General features: G+C 52.3%; 2 protein-coding genes across 8 annotated transcripts in view; one reads left to right on the top strand and one right to left on the bottom strand.

Moving 5' to 3' along the window:
- Agap3 (ArfGAP with GTPase domain, ankyrin repeat and PH domain 3) overlaps positions 1-14,204 on the bottom strand; it is a 53,955-nt gene extending 39,751 nt beyond the window's left edge. The window contains exon 1 of one of the 4 annotated variants that reach the window (XM_052722301.1): positions 13,598-14,204. In XM_052722301.1, the coding sequence (XP_052578261.1) occupies positions 13,598-13,925 (328 nt within the window). In that variant the 5' untranslated portion in view covers positions 13,926-14,204. The remainder of the gene's footprint in view (positions 1-13,597) is intronic. The other 3 variants (XM_052722302.1, XM_052722304.1, XM_052722303.1) reach the window with 3 other exon arrangements.
- Positions 14,205-17,912: 3,708 nt separating this feature from the next.
- On the top strand, positions 17,913-20,920 carry Tmub1 (transmembrane and ubiquitin like domain containing 1). Of its 4 annotated transcripts, none has more exons than XM_052722181.1 (3): positions 17,913-18,541; positions 19,410-19,828; positions 20,111-20,920. In XM_052722181.1, exons 2-3 carry the CDS (start codon positions 19,440-19,442, stop codon positions 20,460-20,462), a joined length of 741 nt encoding a protein of 246 aa, XP_052578141.1. In that variant the 5' UTR covers positions 17,913-18,541; positions 19,410-19,439; the 3' UTR covers positions 20,463-20,920. The 4 variants fall into 4 exon arrangements, with proteins under 4 accessions (XP_052578141.1, XP_052578144.1, XP_052578142.1 ...); XM_052722184.1 differs by lacking the exon at positions 17,913-18,541 and adding an exon at positions 18,597-19,070; XM_052722182.1 differs by lacking the exon at positions 17,913-18,541 and adding an exon at positions 18,598-19,282.
- The last annotated feature ends 48 nt before the right edge of the window (positions 20,921-20,968 follow it).

Genomic DNA, 20,968 nt, shown 5'->3' with positions numbered 1-20,968 from the left:
AGAGCAGCCCTGGCCCCAATCCAGAAGGCCTCAGCTGTGCCAGTGGAGCAGGCTCAGGAGATACAGGCTTTTCTGACCCAACATGGAATCAGAAAGGTTCCTTGGAGGGTCAAGCACCTACCACAGCGGGCAGTATACTAGGATCCTAGGCGGGGAACCTGGAACGGCCTGGACAGCTCTGCCACAGGCACAAGGCTCAGGCTCCATCAGACACAAGCACATGACACATGCCAACTAGGGATGACAAGTCACTGGAAATGATCAGAGTAGGCAAGGTTGTGTATTTGAGGGGAGGGGTCAAAGGTGGACAAGGTCAATCAGGCTGGTGAGGGGCTGCCAGAAGAAGCAAAGGTGTGTGGGACCTACAGTGAGCAGGCTGTGCTGGGCAATGTGTCAATACGAGTTCAGGACAGCGTTTCCCCCAGACTGCAACAAAGCTGGGAAGATCACGCTTTTCACTGATGGCTACTTCAGGTCATCGTGACAGGCAGGGCAGGCAGCATCTGGCAGGAGACAGGGTTAAGGGGCTGGATGTGTAGACTGAAGGTGGCTTTGGGGGTGGGACACTAATTCGGGAAAGAACAGGTTCAGTCTAACCCAATGTGTATGGACAGAGATGTAGCCACTAGGAAAGAACACATAAAAGGGCAGTGGCCTGTCTGTCCCTGATGGGTTGGTTCTAAAGTCTCAAGTCCTACACAAAGAAGTGCACACACCAAGAATCTTTTGGGCTGCTGGGTCGGCAAGGAAGCTGGCTCTAGACTCTGGACCATACGGATATGCTGAGGATCTAAATATGCTAAACAGGACAGCATCTCCCCCTAGCAGTGACAAAGATGGAGAGAATTAACTCTTTTTGTTGTTGCTGTTGTTGTTCATTTGTTTTTTCAAGACAGGGTTTCTCTGTGTAGCCCTGCCTGTCCTGGAACTCACTCTGTACACCAGGCTGGCCTTGAACTCATAGAGATCCTCCTGCCTCTGCCTCTCAAGTGCTGGGATTATAGGTGTGCGCCACCACTGCCTGGTTGAGAATTAACTCTTAACAAGATGATCACTTCAGGCCTCTCCAAGCTGGACTTGAGGAGGCTTCCAGTATGACATATGAGTGTCACACATGGCAGAGGACAAGAGGGTCCAACGCATCCACAGGCTTCCTGCTGGCTGCCGGGCTCAGATATGGGGACAAGAGGCGTCAGCTATGGTATCTGTATTTACTGCTGCAGCACTCTGGGTCACTCCTTAGCTTAGTACTCTGTTCTTTATCACTGATGCTGAGGGGGGGCTGGGGGAGGGACGACAGATGAGAGACAAAACAAGGAGCAAGCGCTAGGGAGGGCTGGAGGAGCTCCTTCGGTGCCTCCTGTTTCTAGAGGAGAACGTGTACACCAGCTTGCTGTGAGGGCCATACTTCTAACCATGAACTAAGGTAAACCACAAACAGAAGGTCTTACAAGAGTCCCCGCCTGAAATGCCAGAATGGAGGGAGGCCTTTAGTTCACTCACCTGCTCCCAGGAAAACCCTAACACGTGACCTGGACGCTGACAGATGCAAAGCTCCCAGGGCCTTCCAGACTGGCATACTTCACAGTCTCCCAGGAGCAGGGCAGAGTCATCCTCCATCTCTGTCTCCGGACAGAACTGTGTGAAGCGTGGCTCCCACACAGGGAACAGGGACAGCCCTTAATATTTGAACTATTCCACATAGAAGTCGTACTTCTAGGTTTTCAGAAGATATTCAGGGGGAGGCAGCTGGCAAGAAGGCTCAACCAGGGTAAGGTATTTGCAAACAAGCAGGATGACCTGGATTCAATCCACAGCATCCATGTGATGGAAAGAAAGAACTGACTCCCAAAGTTGTTCACTTATTTCTGCATGCATGCACACTGTGGCACATGGTAAGTAAATGCAAAACCCCCAAACTTCTGAATATACTGCAATGCTTTTAAATAGATGTATTTGTCATCAGTCACCTTTGTGAGTGCTCAATAAATAAATATTTATTAGCTGGAGAATGGTTAGTTAGCATCTGCTTGTAATCCCAAGCCCTTGCAAAGATGAGACAGGGGGGCTGGGTGGGCTGTGTGTCTGAGGTCAGCCAGGGCTAGAGACGGAGACCCTGTGTTGTCCTCCCAACAAAAAGTAAATAAGCAAAAATAGTTGTTAGGAGCTAGAGAGATAGCAAGAGCATTTGCTGCTCTTGCAGAAGACCCGATTTAGTTCCCAATACTCACATGGGGCAGCTCACAACTATCTGTAATTCCAGGGAATTCAACGCCCTCTTCTGGCCTCCAAGAACACTTGCACACTGATGTACATTCATTTACATCTACTCAAGCCTACACATACACACACAAAATAAAAGATAAATCTTTAAAACTGAAAAAGAAATTAGTTGAACGACTAAATAAAAAATGGGCATTTATAGAAAGAGTATATTTATTTTTGTACAAGGCACACACAGAGACTGAAGGAATCCTCCTAGGCACAGGGCACACACAGAGACTGAAGGAATCCTCCTAGGCACAGGGCACACACAGAGACTGAAGGAATCCTCCTAGGCACAGGGCACACACAGAGACTGAAGGAATCCTCCTAGGCACAGGGCACACACACACACACACACACACACACACACACACACACACACAGAGACTGAAGGAGCAAACTCAGGTCCTTTAGGCCTGTGCAACAAGTGCTTTTATACACTGAGCCATCTCACCAGCCCTAGAACATGGTTCTTAACTCTATTTCTTACAGACTTTGACTATTTCTTTCAACGTAGAAAGTCGAGAAGAAACTTGAGACAAGAACCAAGCAGCAGGACTTTGAATCATGGAAAGCAGACAAATCTCCACAAGTCTCTTCAGAATAAAGACTAGACCACAGGGTAGTTAGGGTGTTAACAGAAAATATCTTCCAAACAAGAGAGACACTTGCTGTCCCACAAATGCTGTGCCTAGAAGGCCCTGCCTGGCATGAACACCTGAGGGGTCTACATTCCCCTCACCCTCCTCCATCTTGGCTTTTAGTCTCAGGGTTGACTTTGATCCCACGCCCAAGCTGGGTCTGGGTGCACATTCTACTGCAACATCAAGTTAAAAAGCAAGAGACAGGGCTGTGGGTAGTACCCCAACTGCCGTGAGAGGGGAGCTGAGAGAAAGAAAAGGCAACACTGTCCAATAAAGCACCACCGTGGTCAGGGACAGGGCCTCAGACACAGCAGGGGCCAGCTCTGTTGGCCCTGCTCAGAGCACACTGGCCAAAGTGCTGACAAGAAAATCTGCTGTGGGGTGGAGGGGCTGACTCCCGGAAAACAGAAACCAACAATTAAGAAAAAAATCAATAGTAAGAGAGATTAAACCTACTTTAAGCCCGAACAGATACAGGAATAACGAACCAAAGGAACCTGCACAAGGAGCAGAATTCAATCAATGGGAATGAATGACTCTGTGTGTGTGCATGTGCATATGCGTGTGCGTGTGCATGTGCGTGTAATCAAATGAGAATGAATGACTGTGTGTGAGCATGTGTGTGTGATTTTGTGTGTGTATGTGCATGTGTGTATGGTTTTGTGTGTGTGTGTGTGTGTGTGTGTGTGTGTGTGTGTGTGTGTTGCCAGCCAGGACTCTGTTGGATAAGCAAGTATTCTACCCTCAGCCCAACAAACCTTTAAAGATTCTCACTAATAAAATCAATCAAATAGCAAAACAAATAAGCTATAATCAAAGAAATACAGGTGGACACAGGGAAAGCCTTTTTGGTGTTTTCGTTTTTTTCTCATCTGCCAGGGAAGCAGGCAGGGAAAAAGCTATCTCCACCCCTGGGAGTCAGAACGGTGGCAGAAGTCCTAAAAAATGTGCAAACTCTGTATCTTACCATCGTCATCTGGGAAATCATCCAAAGGAAATGATCAGACAAATGTACAACTAGGTAATAAACAGTGTGCCCTTACCGTAAATAGGATTCTGCGCTGCCTTCTGGAATAATGACTACCATCAACATGGGCTGGCTCCATACCAGGCACCAGCCTAGCTCATGTAAGATCCTGCTATCCTAAGCACACCAAGACTAAGACATGCCAAATGTGTAAACTGAGGCACAGAAACTCTCCTTCTTCCCACAGGCTCTATTCCCCCTGTAGGCTCTCAGGTGAGACATCTTAGAAGCCTCAAGAGAGAAGGATCTGTGCTGAGCTTGGAGTCCTCCTCAGTCCCCTAGTTGGCAGCTGGGACCCCTGGCCCAAGAGCCAAGACTGAGATGGTTCCAAATACTGTAACTGCAATTGTTAGGTGGCCACAACTGAAATATGACTCTGGAAAGATAGGCATGGAGCCATGGAGTAAATTGCCTAAACTGTCCTAGCCAGGCAGAGGCAGAGTAGGGACAAGGACCCAGTAGCCTCACTGCCTGTCCAGGGGGCTGCCAATTAACAAAGGATTCTTGCTGTGAGGAGCTGAACCTCTGGTTCCTCTTCTCCCCCTGCAGCATCTGCCACAAAACAAAACAAAAAAGTCAAGTGCGGGGTGGGGTGAGGCTGGCTGAGAGGTGGCTCAGTGGTTAGGAGCACTTGTTCTTGCAGAGGACTGGGGTTCAGTTCCCAGAACCCACATGACAACTCAGAACTGTCCATAACTCCAATTCCACTGGTACCAGGCATGCACACATTGTGCACATTCATACTTGCAGGCAAAACACTCATGCATATAAAATAAAAAAAATTTTTCAGTTTTTCAAGACAGGGTTTCTCTGTGTAGCTCTGGCTGTCCTGGAATTTGCTTTGTAGACCAGGCTGTCCTCGAACTCATAGAGTTCCATCTGCTTCTGTCTCCCAAGTGCTGGGATTGAAGGCATGCACCACCACTGCCCAGCTAATAAATCTTTTTTTAAAGTGTAAAGCCCACATGAAGTTGTGAACCTATAATCCCAACACCGGGGGAGGAAAAGGCAGGAGAAGCAGCAGTTCAAGGTCATCCTCCATCACACAGCAAGTTCTAGGCCAGCTAGGACCACACTGAGTCTCAAACAAAGAAACAAAATGTAAGGACCTGAATTCAGTCCCTAGCACCCACATAGAAAAGCTGGGCACGGTGACACGTGCCTGTCATCACAGCACTGGGGAGAGAGAGACACAGACAGGAGAATCCCTGGGACTTGACGGCCAGCCAGTTTAGCTGAATCAGCGAGGCCAGGTTCAGTGAGAGACCTTGTCTCAAAAATAGGTTGGAGAACAACTGAGGAAGACATCAGCGCTGACCTCCTTCCTCCACGAGTGCACACACTCACACGAGTGCACACACACATGCACAAAACCAAACTCCAAAATTCTACCTTTAATATAAAAACCAGCAATACAAAAATCCACCAAAGAGCCACAGAGGGAAAGAGCCTAAAAAGAAACATGACAGATGCTCCTGACAGGAACTTCCAGGTAGGAAGGCAGGACAGTATGGTTAAACTTCCTTTGCTATATATGAGTTAGTTATAACAAACACATACTTATTTTTAACACATAGGCATGCATTAAATGAGGTTTTTAGTGCTGGGCAGTGGTAGTACAAGCCTTTGGTCACAGCATTTGGGAGGCAGAGGCAGGCAGATCTCAGAGTTGGGGGCCAGCCTGGTCTACATAGTGAGTTCCTGGACAGCCAGGGCTACATAGAGAAACCTCAAAAAAAAAAAGAGAGATTTTTGTGTATGTATTTTAGCTGTGCTGGATAGTTTTTCTGTGAACAACCTAAAGTCATCTGAGGATCAGAACCCATTGATAAAATGCCCCATCAGACTGGCCTGGGGCAAGCATGTGGTACATTTTCTTGAGTCATCAATCAATTGATGTGGGAGGGCACAACGCATTGTAGGCGGTGCCAACCCCAGGCAGATGGTCCTGGGAGGTGTAAGAAAGATAGCTGGGCCGGGCGGTGGTGGCACACGCCTTTCATCCCAGCACTTGGGAGGCAGAGCCAGGCGGATCTCTGTGAGTTCGAGGCCAGCCTGGGCTACCAACTGAGTTCCAGGACAGGCGCAAAGCTACACAGAGAAACCCTGTCTCGAAAAACCAAAAAAAAAAAAGAAAGAAAGAAAGATAGCTGGAACCAGTGGCGTAGTGTATGCCTTTCATCCCAGCACTTGGGAGGCAGAGGCAGGCAAATTTCTGAGTTCAAGGCCAGCCTGGTCTACAGAGTGAGTTCCAGGACAGCCAAGGATACAGAGAAACCCTGTTTCGAAAACAAAAATAACATCAAAAAAGAAAAAAGGAAAGGTAGCTAAATGGAAGCCCGGAGGGCAAGCCAGTAAACAGCATTCCCCCTCCAGATTCCTGCCTTGGGAAACTGCAGACTTCCCTTCCAGATGGAATAGAAGCTGTAAGATGAAATGAACCCTTTCTTCCCCAAGTTGCTTTTGGTTATGGTGTTTATCACAACAACCGAAAGCTAACTGAAGCAGTCTGCATGTGCATATCTGTACCACATACATGCCCGATGCCTATGAGGGTCAGATCCCCTGGAACTACAGTCACAGATGGCTGTGTACTGTGATGCAGAGGCTGGGAACTTAACCCAGTTCCTCTAAAAGAGCGCTAAGTGTCCTCAACCGCTGAGCCATTTCTTCAGTCCTTCAGATGAGGCTGGTTCTATTTATTTAGTTTGAGATAAGGTCTCACTATGAAGCTTTGGCTGGCTGGAACTTCCTACATAGACCAGGCTGGCCTCAAACTCACAGAGATCCACCTGCCTCTGCCTCCTGAGTGCTGGAATTAAAGGTGTACACAACTATGATGGCAAAAAACGAGGGTTTTCTGTTGTTCTTTTTCAAGACAGGGTTTCTCTGTGTAGCCCTGGCTGTCCTAGAACTCACTCTGTAGACCAGGCTGGCTTCGAACTCACAGAGATCCACCTGCCTCTGCCTCCCCAGTGCTGGGACTAAAAGCCTGCACCACCACCCGCTGAGATTTTTTTATTTTTATTTTATGTGCATTGGTGTTTTGCCATGGGTGTTGGGTCCCCTGGAACTAGAGTTGTGAGCTGCCAGGTGGGTGCTGGGAATAGGACCCAGGTCCTCTGGAAGAGCAGTCAGTGTTCTTAACCGCTGAGCCATCTCTCCAGCCCCTACTGAGTTTTTTTTTTTTTTTTTAAAGAACATATTCTATAACGCCTCTGGGGTAAGCATCTCTTCATTTATGCTATCTCTACACACTTAGCTGTTTCAGTTGGGGGATTCTAGATATCCAGGAAAAAATTACACGGGGTTGGCGGGGTTGGCAGAGAGACAGCTCAGTAGTTAAAAGCACTGACTGCTCTTCCAGAGGAGCCTGGTTCAATTCCCAGCACCTACAGGACAGCTCACAACTGTCTGTAACTCCAGTTCCAGGGTATCTGGCACTCTTACAGGCATACATGCAGGCAAAACACCAATGCACATAAAAATACATAAATCTTTAAAAAAGAAAGAAAGGAAGAAATCACACCAAGGAAGAAGAGGCCTGAGTCGCTGTAAACTATAGTCTACAAGTTTCTCAACTCCAGGGCAGTTTGAATCTCAAAAACTTCCCCTGGAGCCATCTATGTGAGCCAACCATGTGCCCACCTGACCACACCTTCTCGAGTTCACCCAAGCGAGGAGCAGGAACACCAGGCCAAGGCCCTGGCCCTGTGGCTCATTCTGGGACCTCAGGGAGGCTATTCTAAGTCCCAGGCCATTTCATGTGCAAAATGGAAAGGACATTTTGAAAAACGAGGGGAACTGTGCAACACTGAGGAAGTCTATCTTGCTTTCGGGACACAGGTAAACAACACACCTGTCCCATCTGCCTGCTCACCTTCCCATCCCACCTCCACCCCAGGGCCGGGTCCATTGGACAAGGGAGCAGCTCCTTGTCCTGGGCACACACTAGGAGACAGAAGGCAGCAGCAGGGCCAATCACCAGGATTAAGCTCCATTCAGTTTACCTGACAGAGAATGTGGCAATACAGGCTGACATGCAGGCAATGAGGAACGGGAAGGCATTCGTTTCCCCAAGTCCCCATGGCCCGAGGGATACCTGTCTGACAAGGTCAGAGTCCCCCTGCCCCTGTGCCGACGTGACATTCGCTGGGACACGACAGCTGCCAAGGACTCAAAGGCAAATGCACACGTGGTGAGGGACCCACTCTCACGCAGGCCACTCCACACTCTGGCCTGAACCCTCCCAGGCCACCCGTGTCCTACAGAGGAGGCACCAGCTCTCATGGTTTCTTGAGATATCGGAAGATGGAAATAAATAAATATAGGAAAAAGCATTCAAAATTCCTTTCCCCCTGGGGGGTGGTGGTGCGCACCTTTGATCCTAGCACTCAGGAGGCAGAGGCAGGCAGATCTCTGTGAGTTCAAGGTCAGCCTGGTCTACAGAGTGAGTTCCAGGACAGCCAGGACTGTTACACAGAGAAAACCTGTCTTGAAAAACAAAACAACAACAACAACAAAAGTAAAAAAAACAATTTCCTTTCCCAGCTAACACAGACACCCACAACTGGGCAATGATAGATCACTCAGCTCTACGTGGGATGTCTTTATCAAACCCCTTCCTTCAAAGTTCAGGGAGCTATGTAGAGACAGATTGTGTGAGCTAGAGGCCATAGATGACTCCAGGCAAACAGTGTCTTCCAGACCCAGCAGGACTGACGCACATAAGAACTCACAGAGACTGTGAGAGTGTACATGTGACCTGCAGTGGTTCAAGGAATATGGGGTCCCAGTGCTGAGAGGAAGTGGACACAGGCTCCCACCCCCAACCAAGAAGATATTCCCTGGAAAAGGAAAAATCAGTTTTCTCCAATGGAGTATATTAGCTACACTTCAAGGCAGGCCCCATCCCATGCTCAGGAGTAATTGGCCAACACAAAACAAACACAAATGGTGTTTTTGTAGACTTTTTGCCTCGTTTTGTTTGGGATTTTTTCTTTTTTCTTATTGATTTTTACTTGTATACTTTAGTTTCTGTTTTTGTAGGGTTGTGTGTGTGTGTGTGTGTGTGTGTGTGTGTGTGTGTGTGTTTCTTTTTTATAGAGGGGTGAAAAGAACATAAAGGTGAGTGGGTAGAGAGGTAGGAAGGACCTGGAATTGGAGAAGGGGTAAAAACATGATCAAAATATATCGCATGAAAAAAGTTTTTCCAATTAAAAGAAATTTCCTTCCCTACTGTCCTCTGCCCACTTCACCCGTCTGTCCCCTATGGACACAGAGGCTAGCCACAGAGACCAACCTGCTATAGAACCTCAACACTACATACATGTTCTCAGACCACCCCCAACATAATCCTATCCCCCTGGGTGGGAAACCCTGCCAACCACACGCCCAGCTCCCACTTGAGGAGAGAGGGTAGCAGGAAGGGAGGATGGATGCAGGTGGGACTTCGGGGCAGAGGCCGCCTCCCCGATGAGGAAGGCTTCAACAGGCACCGACCCTGCAGCCAATGGAGTGAAGGGGCCTGAGAGCAGCCTCCACCTGTCCCTTCCAGCCCTGAAGCAGATAGATCTCCCAGCTTTACCCTGCTTTCAGAAAACCCAGCTTCATGGCTGCCACCCCCGGAGCCCTCTGCCGTCTCCGGCCCCGTGAACCATCCCCGGGGCAGCTGGGCCCAGCCCTTACGGCGTCTCCTCTTCCTTCCTGACCTTTGTTCTCCAGTGTTCTGAGGCCCAGATGCAAGTGGGCCAACCCAGCAGGAGTTAGAGAGATGAACTGGGAACAAATACACGTTTTGCTGCCTACCAGCACCCCACAGGGGTATCCTCTTTTTCAGAATTCCTAGAACCCTTGTGTGCAAAGTCCTACATTCCCCACTAAAATAGCTAACTAGGATTACAGAGTGACAGATGTAGGTTCCAGCCCATTCCTGACCTGCACGTTGGGGCCTCTGGGGAAAGCCTAGCTTGGGCATTTCACAAGGCAGCAGATCCTGTCTTGAGAATCCTGGCCAGGTGGAGACTACCCAGAATAATCAGTAAAGTTAGGAGCTCAGGAGCTTCCCGTCCCTAAGTGGAACTAGCTTCCATGTCCTTTCCTTATGGCAGGGCTATGGTAAGAGAAATTGCAGGACAATGGCAAAATGCAGTCATAACACTCAAGGCGAGTCAGGCAGGGGCTGTGGCTGGAACCCTCTTCCTGCTTCCTCTGGGCTTTCCCAACGCACCTGGCCCCTTCTCTGTCTAGCAGAGGCTTGAAGCAAACAGGAAGAAACCCGTCTCTCTTCCTCCCGGTTCCTTTGGGATATCACTTAAGCCACTGTCTGGGTAGGAAGGAAGGCAGAGCGGGAACTGCATGAATGACAACAATCCAAGGAGATGACAGGAATGCTCCAAGGAACCTCTCAAGAAACACAAACCCCAGGGAAAACAGAGGGGTTTCATGCAGCAGACAAAGCCGGGTTCCTGCGTACACAATAGTAGCCATATGGCACACGCACATAGGCACTGTCCACTTCCAGGCCCAGAGCCCAAACCGGAAACTGAGCTGGGCTGCAGGCCCTGCTGCCCCATCCCCCGCAGACACACACCTGCTCAAGGGTGCCTTCCTAAACCACTGGAGCTGCTTCTCCCAATACCTTCTCTGGGTTCCTGGGTGGCTAGGTCTAGTGTCTCTCTGCCCCACTCACGGCCATCAACTGAAGCCCTGGGGTCCCTGCATTCTTCTTTCTAGGACACAACCAGGAGACTGTGAGAGCTGAGGGAACTCTTCCCTGGGAGAGAATGCTGATCCCAAGCCAGGTGTCAGGCTGGGTTAGCCTTGGTCCCTCCCTTCTCTGAGCCTCGGTTTCTCACTGGCAAGGCTGAATGGCTCGGAGGGCCTGCATGCAGTTATCTTCCAGGCCCGACTCCCGGCTCCTGGTGGGTGCTTCTTTCCTTCCCTGGGGCCTAGTGATAGGCAGGTGTTTTCTCTTGACTAGGAAAGGAATGTTGATGTTTGAAATGGTTCTGGCAGTCACCTTCTGATAAGACAAATGAGCCCTTCACCAAAGATTAACTGAAGCAGGTGAAATGTCAGCCCTTGGCACAAGGAAGCTCAATCCCTTGAAGCACAGGCTCCTGGAAACTGTTTATGTAACAGCCTAGGTCTGCTGGGCTGAGGGCTCAGTCCAAACAGAAAGCAAGGGCCCGCCCACATGCTACTACCTCCCTACTCTGGCCAAGGTGGGAACACTGCCTAACAGGACAGATCAACATGGTTAGGCAGATGGAGAATTCTACCGCAGGAAGCATTACAGGGCTCAACACTGGAGAAGTAGTCTGGTTGGTTGGGTTTGGGCTTTTTTTTTTTTTTTTTTTTGTAGCCTGCCTACAGTGGAAAAGCTGGGGCGATAGAAGTGTGAAAGCCAGTAGGGTGGGGGTAAAAAAAAAAAATGGGTTCCCAGGAGAGGCCTGGAAGGGGAAGGTGGAAAAAGATGCTAGCACACTTCTCCAGGCAGCAAGGTAGCAGGGACAGGGAGGAGACAGCTGGGTCAGTCTGGTGACAATGATCATCGGCTGAGTCTCAGGATTTCATGATGGTGACACAAAGCTTCCAAGCTAAGCAGATGGAATGGTAGGGTACTTCCAAACCACAATGGAGAAGTTAGTCTGGGGGAGGGCTCTGGGAGGGGAAATGCTGCCTATCATGTGGAACTTAAGACAGAGATAAAAACCAAACCAAGTACTTCCCAGGACCATGACTTGCACAGAAGATGCCCAATCTGGTATGTGAGCAGGGGTGACTTAGGTCACTAATAACACTAATAAACAGGAATTAGATGTGGCGCCCACTCAGCCTGTCTTCTCCCTGCTCTGGAAAGTCTCCGGGACAGCTGATCCCCCAATACACACACACACACACACACACACACACACACACACACACACACACACACACACATTCTCTCTCTCTCTCTCTCTCTCTCTCTCTCTCTCTCTCTCTCTCTCACACACACACACACACACACACACACACACACACACTGGTGGCTGTCCAGTAAGTTGCTTCATTCCCCCAAAAGGCAGGGGAAATAACCTTCGGAGTTCATACTTCCTCCAGGAATAGGGAAGCACAGAGAACAGTCTCTTCTAGCCTCACTCTCTCTGCATCTAAGAGAAAAATGGAATCTCTTCTGAAGACCCTGGGCTCACACAAATGCCACCTCCTAATCTCCAGCCACAGCAATGAATCAGGCCGTTTACTCAGATCCATGTTAATGAGTTTTTTCTGTCACCTAATTAGTTCACAGTGAACTCTGCCTTGAGAGGGAAGAGACGAAAGCAGGCTGGGAGAAGATCAGAAGGAAGTCAGAAGGCAATGTTACAACAAAAGGACCCAGATCTCAAGGGGGGCAGGGGGAGGCTCTACTCACAAAAGACTCAAGACTCATCAGCTATGGATCCCTTAAAAAAGCAAACCAGGGATGTTCAAGTACAGAGGGTTCCAGAGCCTCACACAAGGTAAAGACGGGAACAGGATCCGAACTACAGGGCCCAAAGAGTGGGCAAACCCTTCTCAACTCCATGTCAGCAGCAACTGGCCTTGGCTCTCCCTGCACTGCCACTAAGGCAGAACCCACCTCCTGCTGGTGGGCGTCCCCCTTCGAGCAGAGTTGGAAAGGGAAGCAGATGGACCAGGGCGAGGCCCATCTGTCCAAGCTAGCTAGAAGGTCAACGCTGCCACTGGGGTGCCTGTTGCTACTGCCAGCCGGCCTCCACTACACCAGAGGTCACGGGGCTTCTTGCCAGCAGTGTGCCCCCAGTTAATGTGCCCCTCAGTGGCATGAGTTCAGGGCCCAAGTGCCCACAGGAAGGAGCATTGTTAGGAGCAGCGAATGCTCTGGGGTTTATAGTCCCTAGATCCAGGCCCGACCTCCCTGGAGGTCAGTCAGCATCCGGTAGCCCCACGTATGCCTCCGGGTTAAGCAGGCATGAATGTCCTAGGGGTTAGAGGTCACTGCCAGCGCGCAGAGGGACCATCCTGCGCCTCCCACGCGGCCACAGCTTCCCAGCCCTGCGCCAGGCCAGGCCCGCGCCCGCCCGGCCGCAGAAGCGTGGGGGTGGGTGTGCGTCGGGAGAGGGCGCCGCGGGGAGCGCCACCCTCCGAAGGCTGCTGGAACGGCCCAGGAAGGCTGCCATCCACTAACCCGAGGCTCTGATCCTCTACCCCTACTGCCGGGCAGGGCCAGGACAGTAGCTAAGATTATTCTCAAGCATCGGCCCCACCTTCACGACCCAACAAGGTCTTCCGTCGCGCCCATCGGGCCCGACCATGCCTGGCCAGATGTGGCCCCAAGGCCCTCCTGTCTTTGGCGACTCAGTGCATCAGTCTTTGGAGCGACACCACCTTCACATCTTGGGTCACGAAGAGCAGAAAAACGTGTCCACTAGCTCAAGACAGAACCCCCTCCCCCTCCCCCAAAAAAGTGTTCCTGAATAAGACACGAAAAAACCTAGACCTGGGCTCTGCAGCGCGGATTAGCAAATCGCGAACCTCTGCTCCACAAGACTCCTGAGCGCCAGAGAGGGGCCGGGCCGGGCCGGGGCCATGGAGTCCCCGGGCCAGCGCTGCAAAGGCCATCGCGCCCCAGATCCCGCAGCCCCCCGGCTCTGCTCACCCTCGATGGAGATGACGTGCTCCCGGATCTGGTTCTGCAGCGCCAAATCCTCGATGCGTTCGATCAGATCGTAGATGGCGTAGATGTTGGGGTGTACCGACTCAAAGCGCTGGATCTCGGCCCGGATAGCGGCCGAGTTAGAGAGCGCGAACTGTTGGGGGGGCCCGCCGGCCAGCTGCTGCGAGGGGCCGCCACCCCCGGCTCCGGGCCCCGCGCCGCCGAACTGCCCGCCGCCCCCCGCTCCACCGCCGCCGCCGCCGCCGCCCCCCGGCGCCGCCAGGCTCTGCTGCTGCTGAGGACTCTGGCCCCCGCCCGCCTGGAAGTTCATGGCTCCGGAGCAGCGGGGCCCGAAGCGGGCCCAGCCAGGGCCAGGGGCGGCGCGGCGGCGGCGGCGAGCGGGCGCGCGAGGCTGGAAGGACCCGAACTATGAAGCGCGCGGCGCCGGGCTAACGCATGAGGCCCGGAGCGGAGGCCAGAAGGCGCGGCCACGCACGCTGGGGCCGCCGCCCGGCGTTTACCGGCGCCGAGATCCCGCCGCCTCGGAGCTGCCTCCAGCGGCAACAACAACGGGACCGGGAGCGCGCGGCCCGGGGCCCTCCCCCCGCGTCATGCGCACGCACCGCCGCCCCCGCCGGCTCCGGCACACGCAGCCGAGCCCCCCTCCCAGCCGCCCCCGCCCCTCCAGCGCGTCGCCCTGCGCCCCCGCCCCTCGCTCGCTCGCAAGCTCCGCAGCCTCCACCCCCAAGAGCCGCGCGTTGGCCGCGGCGTGCGGCCCCACCCACCCGCCTAGGCCCTTCCGCCGGCTCGCCCGTCCCCACCCTCGGCGCCTCGAGGGCCACCCGCCTGGGGACACGACCGCGCTGTCCCCACGTCCGGCCAGCTGTCGCTTTCATCTCTCTGCGCTGCTCTAGGCCCGGTGTGGAATCCTTGGCCCACTCCGAACAGATCCCTGCGCCCGAGGGTGCTGATAAATGGGGCTGATTGGCAGAGAAGCTCGCCCAGGCCCGACGGCGCCACCCTCCTTTAGTGCGGCACCCGCACCTCTGTTCCCAGGCCTGGAGGTCAGCCCTAGGGATCATGCTGTGGTTATCTTCCCTGGCTCTCCGCCTCCACTGCTGGCTGGGGCTCTGAGACAGGGACGGGTTCCTCCGCGCCTATTTGCAGTTCTCCCTGAGAGTTTTACCTGAGGGCCCCTGCAAACGACGCTTGAAACAATAGTGTCCCAATTCTTATCTCCCAATGACAGCCCTCTCCCGAAAGACCATCCCATGCCATATTGAGGAGGGTTCATTGGTTCATTACAGGAACTCACCAGAACCCACATGGGGCTCATAATTTTTCTTGTCCTACCCCCTTGTCTATCTTGTCCCCTACTAGGGCCAGAGAGCGCCTTTCAAGGTCCCAGTGCTAACCTGCATCCCCAACGCAGTCCCCCAAAACCTCCAAGAGGTGGCATGTGCAAGTGCAAGGGAGTGACTCTGTGGAATAATTTACTAGAGTATGATGGAAGTCATGATATACACCTGTCCTAGCACAGGGGAGGTGGAGTAGGAGGATTGGGAGTTCAAGGACAGCCTGGGTTACGTAGGGAATCCAAACAGCCGAATATGAGTACATGCCTGTAATCCCGTTACTAGGAAGGCAGAGTCTAGAAGATCACCAACCTGTCTCAAAAAGAAGAGCAACGCCAAGCAGTGGTGGCCCACACTTTTAATCCTAGCGGGGCGGGGGGGGGGGGGGGGGGGGGGGGGGGGGGGGTAGGGGGAGGGTGGGGGGGTGGGGGGTGGGGGAGCAGAGACAGGCAGATCTCTGAGTTCCAGGACAGCCAGAGCTACACAGAGAAACCCTGTCTCAGAAAGCAAGAAAAGAACATCCGAATTTCAATGGGGCTGGAGAGATGGCTCAGTGGTCAGAGCACTGACTGCTCTTCCAGAGGACCTGGGTTCAATTCCCAGCACCCACATGGTAGCTCACATCCATCTGTGACTAGTTCCAGGGAATCTGACACCCTCTGCAGGCACCAGGCGCACATGTGAGTGTACATGTTGCACAGACACACGCTTAGGCAAAACACTCATACAGATAAAGATAAAAACAATAGAGAGTTGTCCTTAACGAAAAGCAACAACAACAAAACAAAACACCACAAAGAACTAAATCTGTCAGTGGCTCACCCAGGTATCTTCTGAGTACCACTGAAATGACTAAGGTAATGCCACCCTGTCCTAACTTTATTTTGTTTGTGTCTGCCTGGTCATTTCTCAGCCCTCTATCCCCAACAGTCATGTCTGCCTTGGCAACACATTTGAGATTCCCATGGCCTTAACCATGGGCCAGTTATATTAACCAAAATGATTAAAGGAAACTGAAATAGCTAAAGGAGATACAAGTAAAAATTGTCAGCTGGACGTGGTCGTGCATGCCTTTAGTACCAGCACGAGGGAGGCAGAGGCAGGGAGATGTGAGTTCAAGTCCAGCCTGATCTACAAAGCAAGTTCCAGGGCTACATAGAGAAGCCGTCTCAAAAACAAAAAATAAAACAAAAAAATTAATTGTCATGTTATGTCTGAAATAATTACTATGCTCTGCCAGAAATAAATGTTTCAAGGTTACTATGACCCTCATCTAACTTTGATGTAAATTATGGTTTTTGCCTTTTAAAACTTTGTACCCTGGGCTTGGACACCAAGCAACTTCAGAGACATGTGCCTATTCTTGGTCTACCATTAGTAAAAACGTAAAACTTTGGTTTTCTTTTTTGAGACAGGGTTTCTCTGTGCAAGCTTGGCTGTCCTAGAATCACTCTGTAGACCAGGCTGGCCTCGAACTCACAGAGATCTGCCTGGCTCTGCCTCCCGAGTACTGGGATTAAAGGCGTGTGCCACCACCGCCGCCTGGCAGAGTTATAGTTTTGAGTTCCCATCTGGGCACTGAGAAATGAACCTAGGTCCTTCGAAAGAGCAGTCATGCCACTGTGCTTAACTGTTGAGCCACCTTTCTAGCCCATATGTCATCTTTTCTTTTCTTTTTTTTTTACATTCATTCCCACTTATCAGGCCAACCTGGACTTTTCCCCAAAATAAAATTGCCTATTACTCGACTTTCTACACATCTCTGCTCCTTCCTACATTTCTCCTACTTTCCAAAGGACCGAGTGCAAACTAGTCAACCCTGGGAACTCTCAAACTACTGGATGATGTGATTTCTATCTGTGTGGCTTTAGGAATGGCTTGTAAACTTTATGGTCTTAATCTGAAAAGTAATACTAGCATCTCTGGCCAGGTGGTGGTGGTGTACACGTTTAATCCCAGTGTTCAGGAGGCAGAGGCAGGCAATCTTTGTGAGTTTGAGGCCAGCCTGGTCTACAAAGTGAGTTCTGGGACAGCCCGGGCTACATAGAGAAACCCTGTGTGGAAAAACTAGGACTGGCCTGTGTGGGGCTGGAGAGATGGCTCAGGAGTTATCAGCACTTACTGGGCTTGTTGAGCATGCTGCTCTTGCAGCCCTGGCAGAGGACCCTGGTTCAGTTCCCAGCACCCACGTGACCCCTAAAAACTGTCTATAATTCCAGTACCTGCCTATAACTCCAGTACTAGGTGATCCAATGTCCTCTTCTGGCCTCCAGAGGCACCAGAAATGCACATGGTGCACTTATATATATTCAGGCACACATCCATACAAATATAATTTTTTTAATAATTAGGGACTTGCTCTGCAAACATGAGGACCTCAATTTGACTCTGCAGCATTCATGTCAAAAGCCAGGCGGGGCTGCCAATGCTTGCAATCCTAGCATAGGGGAGCAGAGAGAAATAAATCCTGTACGTATGCACACTCACCTGCATGCATCACACACGTGTACACAGACACGCAGACTCCCAAGCAAAAACTGCTCTATAAAATCCACGATTCAAGATGTTTGTGGCTATTGGAGTAAAGACAAATCTACAAAGATTAGCTGTCACAGATCTACCTGCACACCCTCTATGCAGAAACACTTTTTTTTTAAGAGGTTGGGGGACGAGAGAGGGTCTCTGTAGGTGGCCAAAGGTAGTTTCAGACTCCTAATCTTCCCACCTCAACCTCCTAGTGCTGGGATTACAGTGACATGCCGCCCCACTCAGCCAATTTCTCAGCTTAGGTTTGGGTGAAGCCAGTGCACTAATAGTAGGTGTGGTGAATACAGTGACATATATTTTACATAGTTGTCATACTCATTTAATGAAATATCCAATGTCTTCCTTACAACTGACTTAGAACAATTATACTTGTTCAGAGATTTAATAACCCACCAGAGAGTATGTAGCTGATGAGCCTGTGTGAGACCTTAGGATGTGTGCTCTGCTCCAAAGTCTATGCCAGCTTTACAGTCCCGTAGGGACAAGGTGCAGGAGCAAAAGAGGAGAGGCCCGGAAAAGGGGGCAGCCAGGGTCAGGCACTCTCCCTAGCAAGTGAGGCAGGCAACCCACGCCTTCTCGGATACAGAGTCAATTTAGAAAACCAAGCTGCTTTCTGACGTCCACTATGACAGAAGGCGAGGTCCGGGTAGTGGCCACCTAAGCTCCCTAGAGCCTTCATCACCGCATCACCAACGCGGGCGCTCTGACGTGCTGCAGGCTGACGTTAGTGTCGGGAGTGACAGATGCCCCGGCAGCTAGCGGCGGAGCGGGAGGTTCTTGTTTCTGACCAAACCTCTGTGGACAAGTACACCCCCAGGGTCGCCCCCGTAGGCCATCAACGATCTGCGGGTACCGGGAACAGCTGGTCCAGCCCGGGGCATGGGTCCCCAGGGCGGAGAGCGGGAACTACAGGGAGAACTACAATTCCCACAATGCTCACGGGCCGCGGCAGCGGGGAAGGAGAGGGACCTCAGGTGTCTGCGACCTCGGTGCCTCCGGCCCGGAAGTGCCCGAGGGGCCGAGATGGAGCTGGTGGAGCTGGGCGGTGAGTCGCCGCGCGTGGCCGCGCCCACCCGGTCGCCCCAGGCCACAGCTTGGCCTTGCATGCCCCGCCCCGAGATCTCTGGTGCCCTCCTGCAGCTCGGGGGGCGGGCAGATGGGAGGAGTGATGGACCATTGGGGGTGAGGAGAGCTAAGTCTAGGTTCTCCCGGAAGGATCAAGGGTCTGGAGGCCTCTGGGTTTGGCGAGGCTGCCCCTGGAGGCGCTGAGTAGGGCTGCTGCGGGGTGGTGTTTGGGTGGACCCAAGAAGGGGCCGAGCTGGGTAGACAACTGAGTTCCCTAGGCTCCAGATTGGCCAAGGGCGGAGTTTGACGTTTGGCGTTGTCTGGGAAGCTTTGGGAAGCTGTCTGTGGTGTGGGTGGGGTTTGGGTAGATGGTAAAGGGGAGGGTAAGGGGCTATAGAGACCCTTCTGTCTTCTATCGAGTAGAGAAACTTAAGCGACAGGGCATCAGATGAGCTATGCTGGGAATAGGTGAAGGAGAGAACTTTGGGATGAAGTGGACAAAAGTATAGGTAAGCTTTTGGGTAAAGTTTGATGGAGGTTAAATTTAGGAGACAGTTGCTTAGAAGAGCAAGGCCCTTACTTGGATCCAGGGTTTGGGTGAATTGGGGAGCTGAATAAAGTCCTAGAACTCAGACAGCAAAGTTAGGACTTGGAATCTAGTGATGCAAAGGGACATAACAAGAAGGCAAATTTGGGACTCCAGGATGCTGGACCGACTAGGGTAGGTAAGAAGACAGACTGACTGGGACAGTGGGAGGGTTGTAGTGCAGTGGATTCAAGAGCTTGTTGAAGTTGGGATGACTCCTGGTCAGAAAGCAGCCTCTCACCAATTCTTTGTACCTCTCTAGCTCGGTAGCACCTCTGGCAACTCGGGTGCCATGGCCTTGATTGAAGGGGTAGGTGATGAGGTGACTGTCCTTTTCTCGGTGCTTGCCTGCCTTCTGGTGCTGGCCCTTGCCTGGGTCTCAACACATACCACTGAGAATACAGACCCCCTGCCACAGCCATCAGGGACCACAACACCAGCACAGCCCAGTGAAGCCATGGCAGCCACAGACAGCGTCAGAGAGGAGGCCCCGGGGGCTGAGAGCCCCAGCCTGAGACACAGAGGTCCATCTGCACAGCCGGAGCCTGACACAGGGGTCACAGCCACAACACCACCTCCGGACCCCCTTCAGGAACCCCTAGTACTACGGTTGAAGTTTCTCAATGACTCTGAGCAGGTGGCCAGGGCCTGGCCTCAGGACACCATTGGCTCCTTGAAAAGGTAAGCTGGGAGGAGGGTACGAACAAAATGATAAAAAATGGGGTGGGTGACGACAGAAGGGCCACTAGAAGTATCTGAAGCTTCCCCTTACTTTCTGTGTGAGAAAACTGTCTCCTCTAGACACTCACACCCTATACCTGTTAACCTGTTCCAACCTGCCCCCCAGAGGCCAGGATCTGGGTGGTCTGTAGAGGGCAGGGGTGAAAGCTGGGATGGGTCCTCTGAGCAAAGGACCAGGACTTCCTGAGGCCTGCTCTCTTACCCAGGTCCCTCTCTCCTCAGAACCCAGTTTCCGGGCCGGGAACAGCAGGTTCGACTCATCTACCAAGGCCAACTGCTAGGAGACGACACCCAGACACTGGGCAGCCTCCACCTCCCCCCCAACTGCGTTCTCCACTGCCACGTGTCCACGAGAGTCGGTCCCCCACGTCCCCCCTGCCCACCAGGGTCAGAGCCCGGCCCCTCCGGGCTGGAAATCGGCAGCCTTCTGTTGCCTCTGCTGCTCCTGCTGCTGCTCCTGCTCTGGTACTGCCAGATCCAGTACCGGCCCTTCTTTCCCCTGACGGCCACCCTGGGCCTGGCCGGTTTCACCCTGCTCCTCAGTCTCCTGGCCTTTGCCATGTATCGCCCGTAGTGCCTCCACGGGCTTTTGGCAGTGTGGCCAGCCCCTCTGGACCTCACTCCCCAAGGCGCAAAGGGAGCTGCTGTCTGCCCAGGCCCACCTCACCCGCTGCCTGCCTTTTTCCACTACCCTGGAGCCCAGCCTTGCGCCGCAGAGGACTCCAGGGGTTAGCGGAGGCTTCTCCCTGTGATCTTCATCGCTCTGGGCCATCTCCTGGGGCTGCTGGCCCTCAGCCTTCGCAGACAGTAGGTTCTTCTGGAGCAGGCACTTGCTGTCGCTGCCTTGGCCCGGTGCAAAGCCGGGCCACCCCACTGGGCCCATCTTAGTGTGCTGCTGCCAGGGGACCTAGGTATGTCTAGTTCCAAAGAGCTGCCGTGGTTGAGTTGGGGGGGGGTCGATGGACGGGGAGACTGGTGAAGGGGAGCTGTTTTCTGGAATTTGTGCAGATTAAAGAAACTGTGAAGTTTTCACTCCCAGTGTGTCTGTGTGGAGCTTGAGGGTGGGGAGAAGGGGACCTG

The sequence above is a fragment of the Peromyscus californicus genome, unplaced genomic scaffold (genome assembly GCF_007827085.1).
Source record: "Peromyscus californicus insignis strain IS unplaced genomic scaffold, ASM782708v3 Scaffold_6__1_contigs__length_162567912, whole genome shotgun sequence".
NCBI lineage: Eukaryota > Metazoa > Chordata > Mammalia > Rodentia > Cricetidae > Peromyscus > Peromyscus californicus.
Note: the sequence above shows the minus strand (reverse complement) of the source record. Positions and strands in the feature narration are given on the sequence as shown.

Coding starts and splice junctions, on each gene's coding strand:
- Tmub1 (XM_052722181.1), top strand. CDS start 19,440: ATGGCCTTGATTGAAGGGGTAGGTGATGAGGTGACTGTCCTTTTCTCG. Junction 19,829..20,110: donor ACCATTGGCTCCTTGAAAAG/GTAAGCTGGGAG, acceptor CTCTCTCCTCAG/AACCCAGTTTCCGGGCCGGG.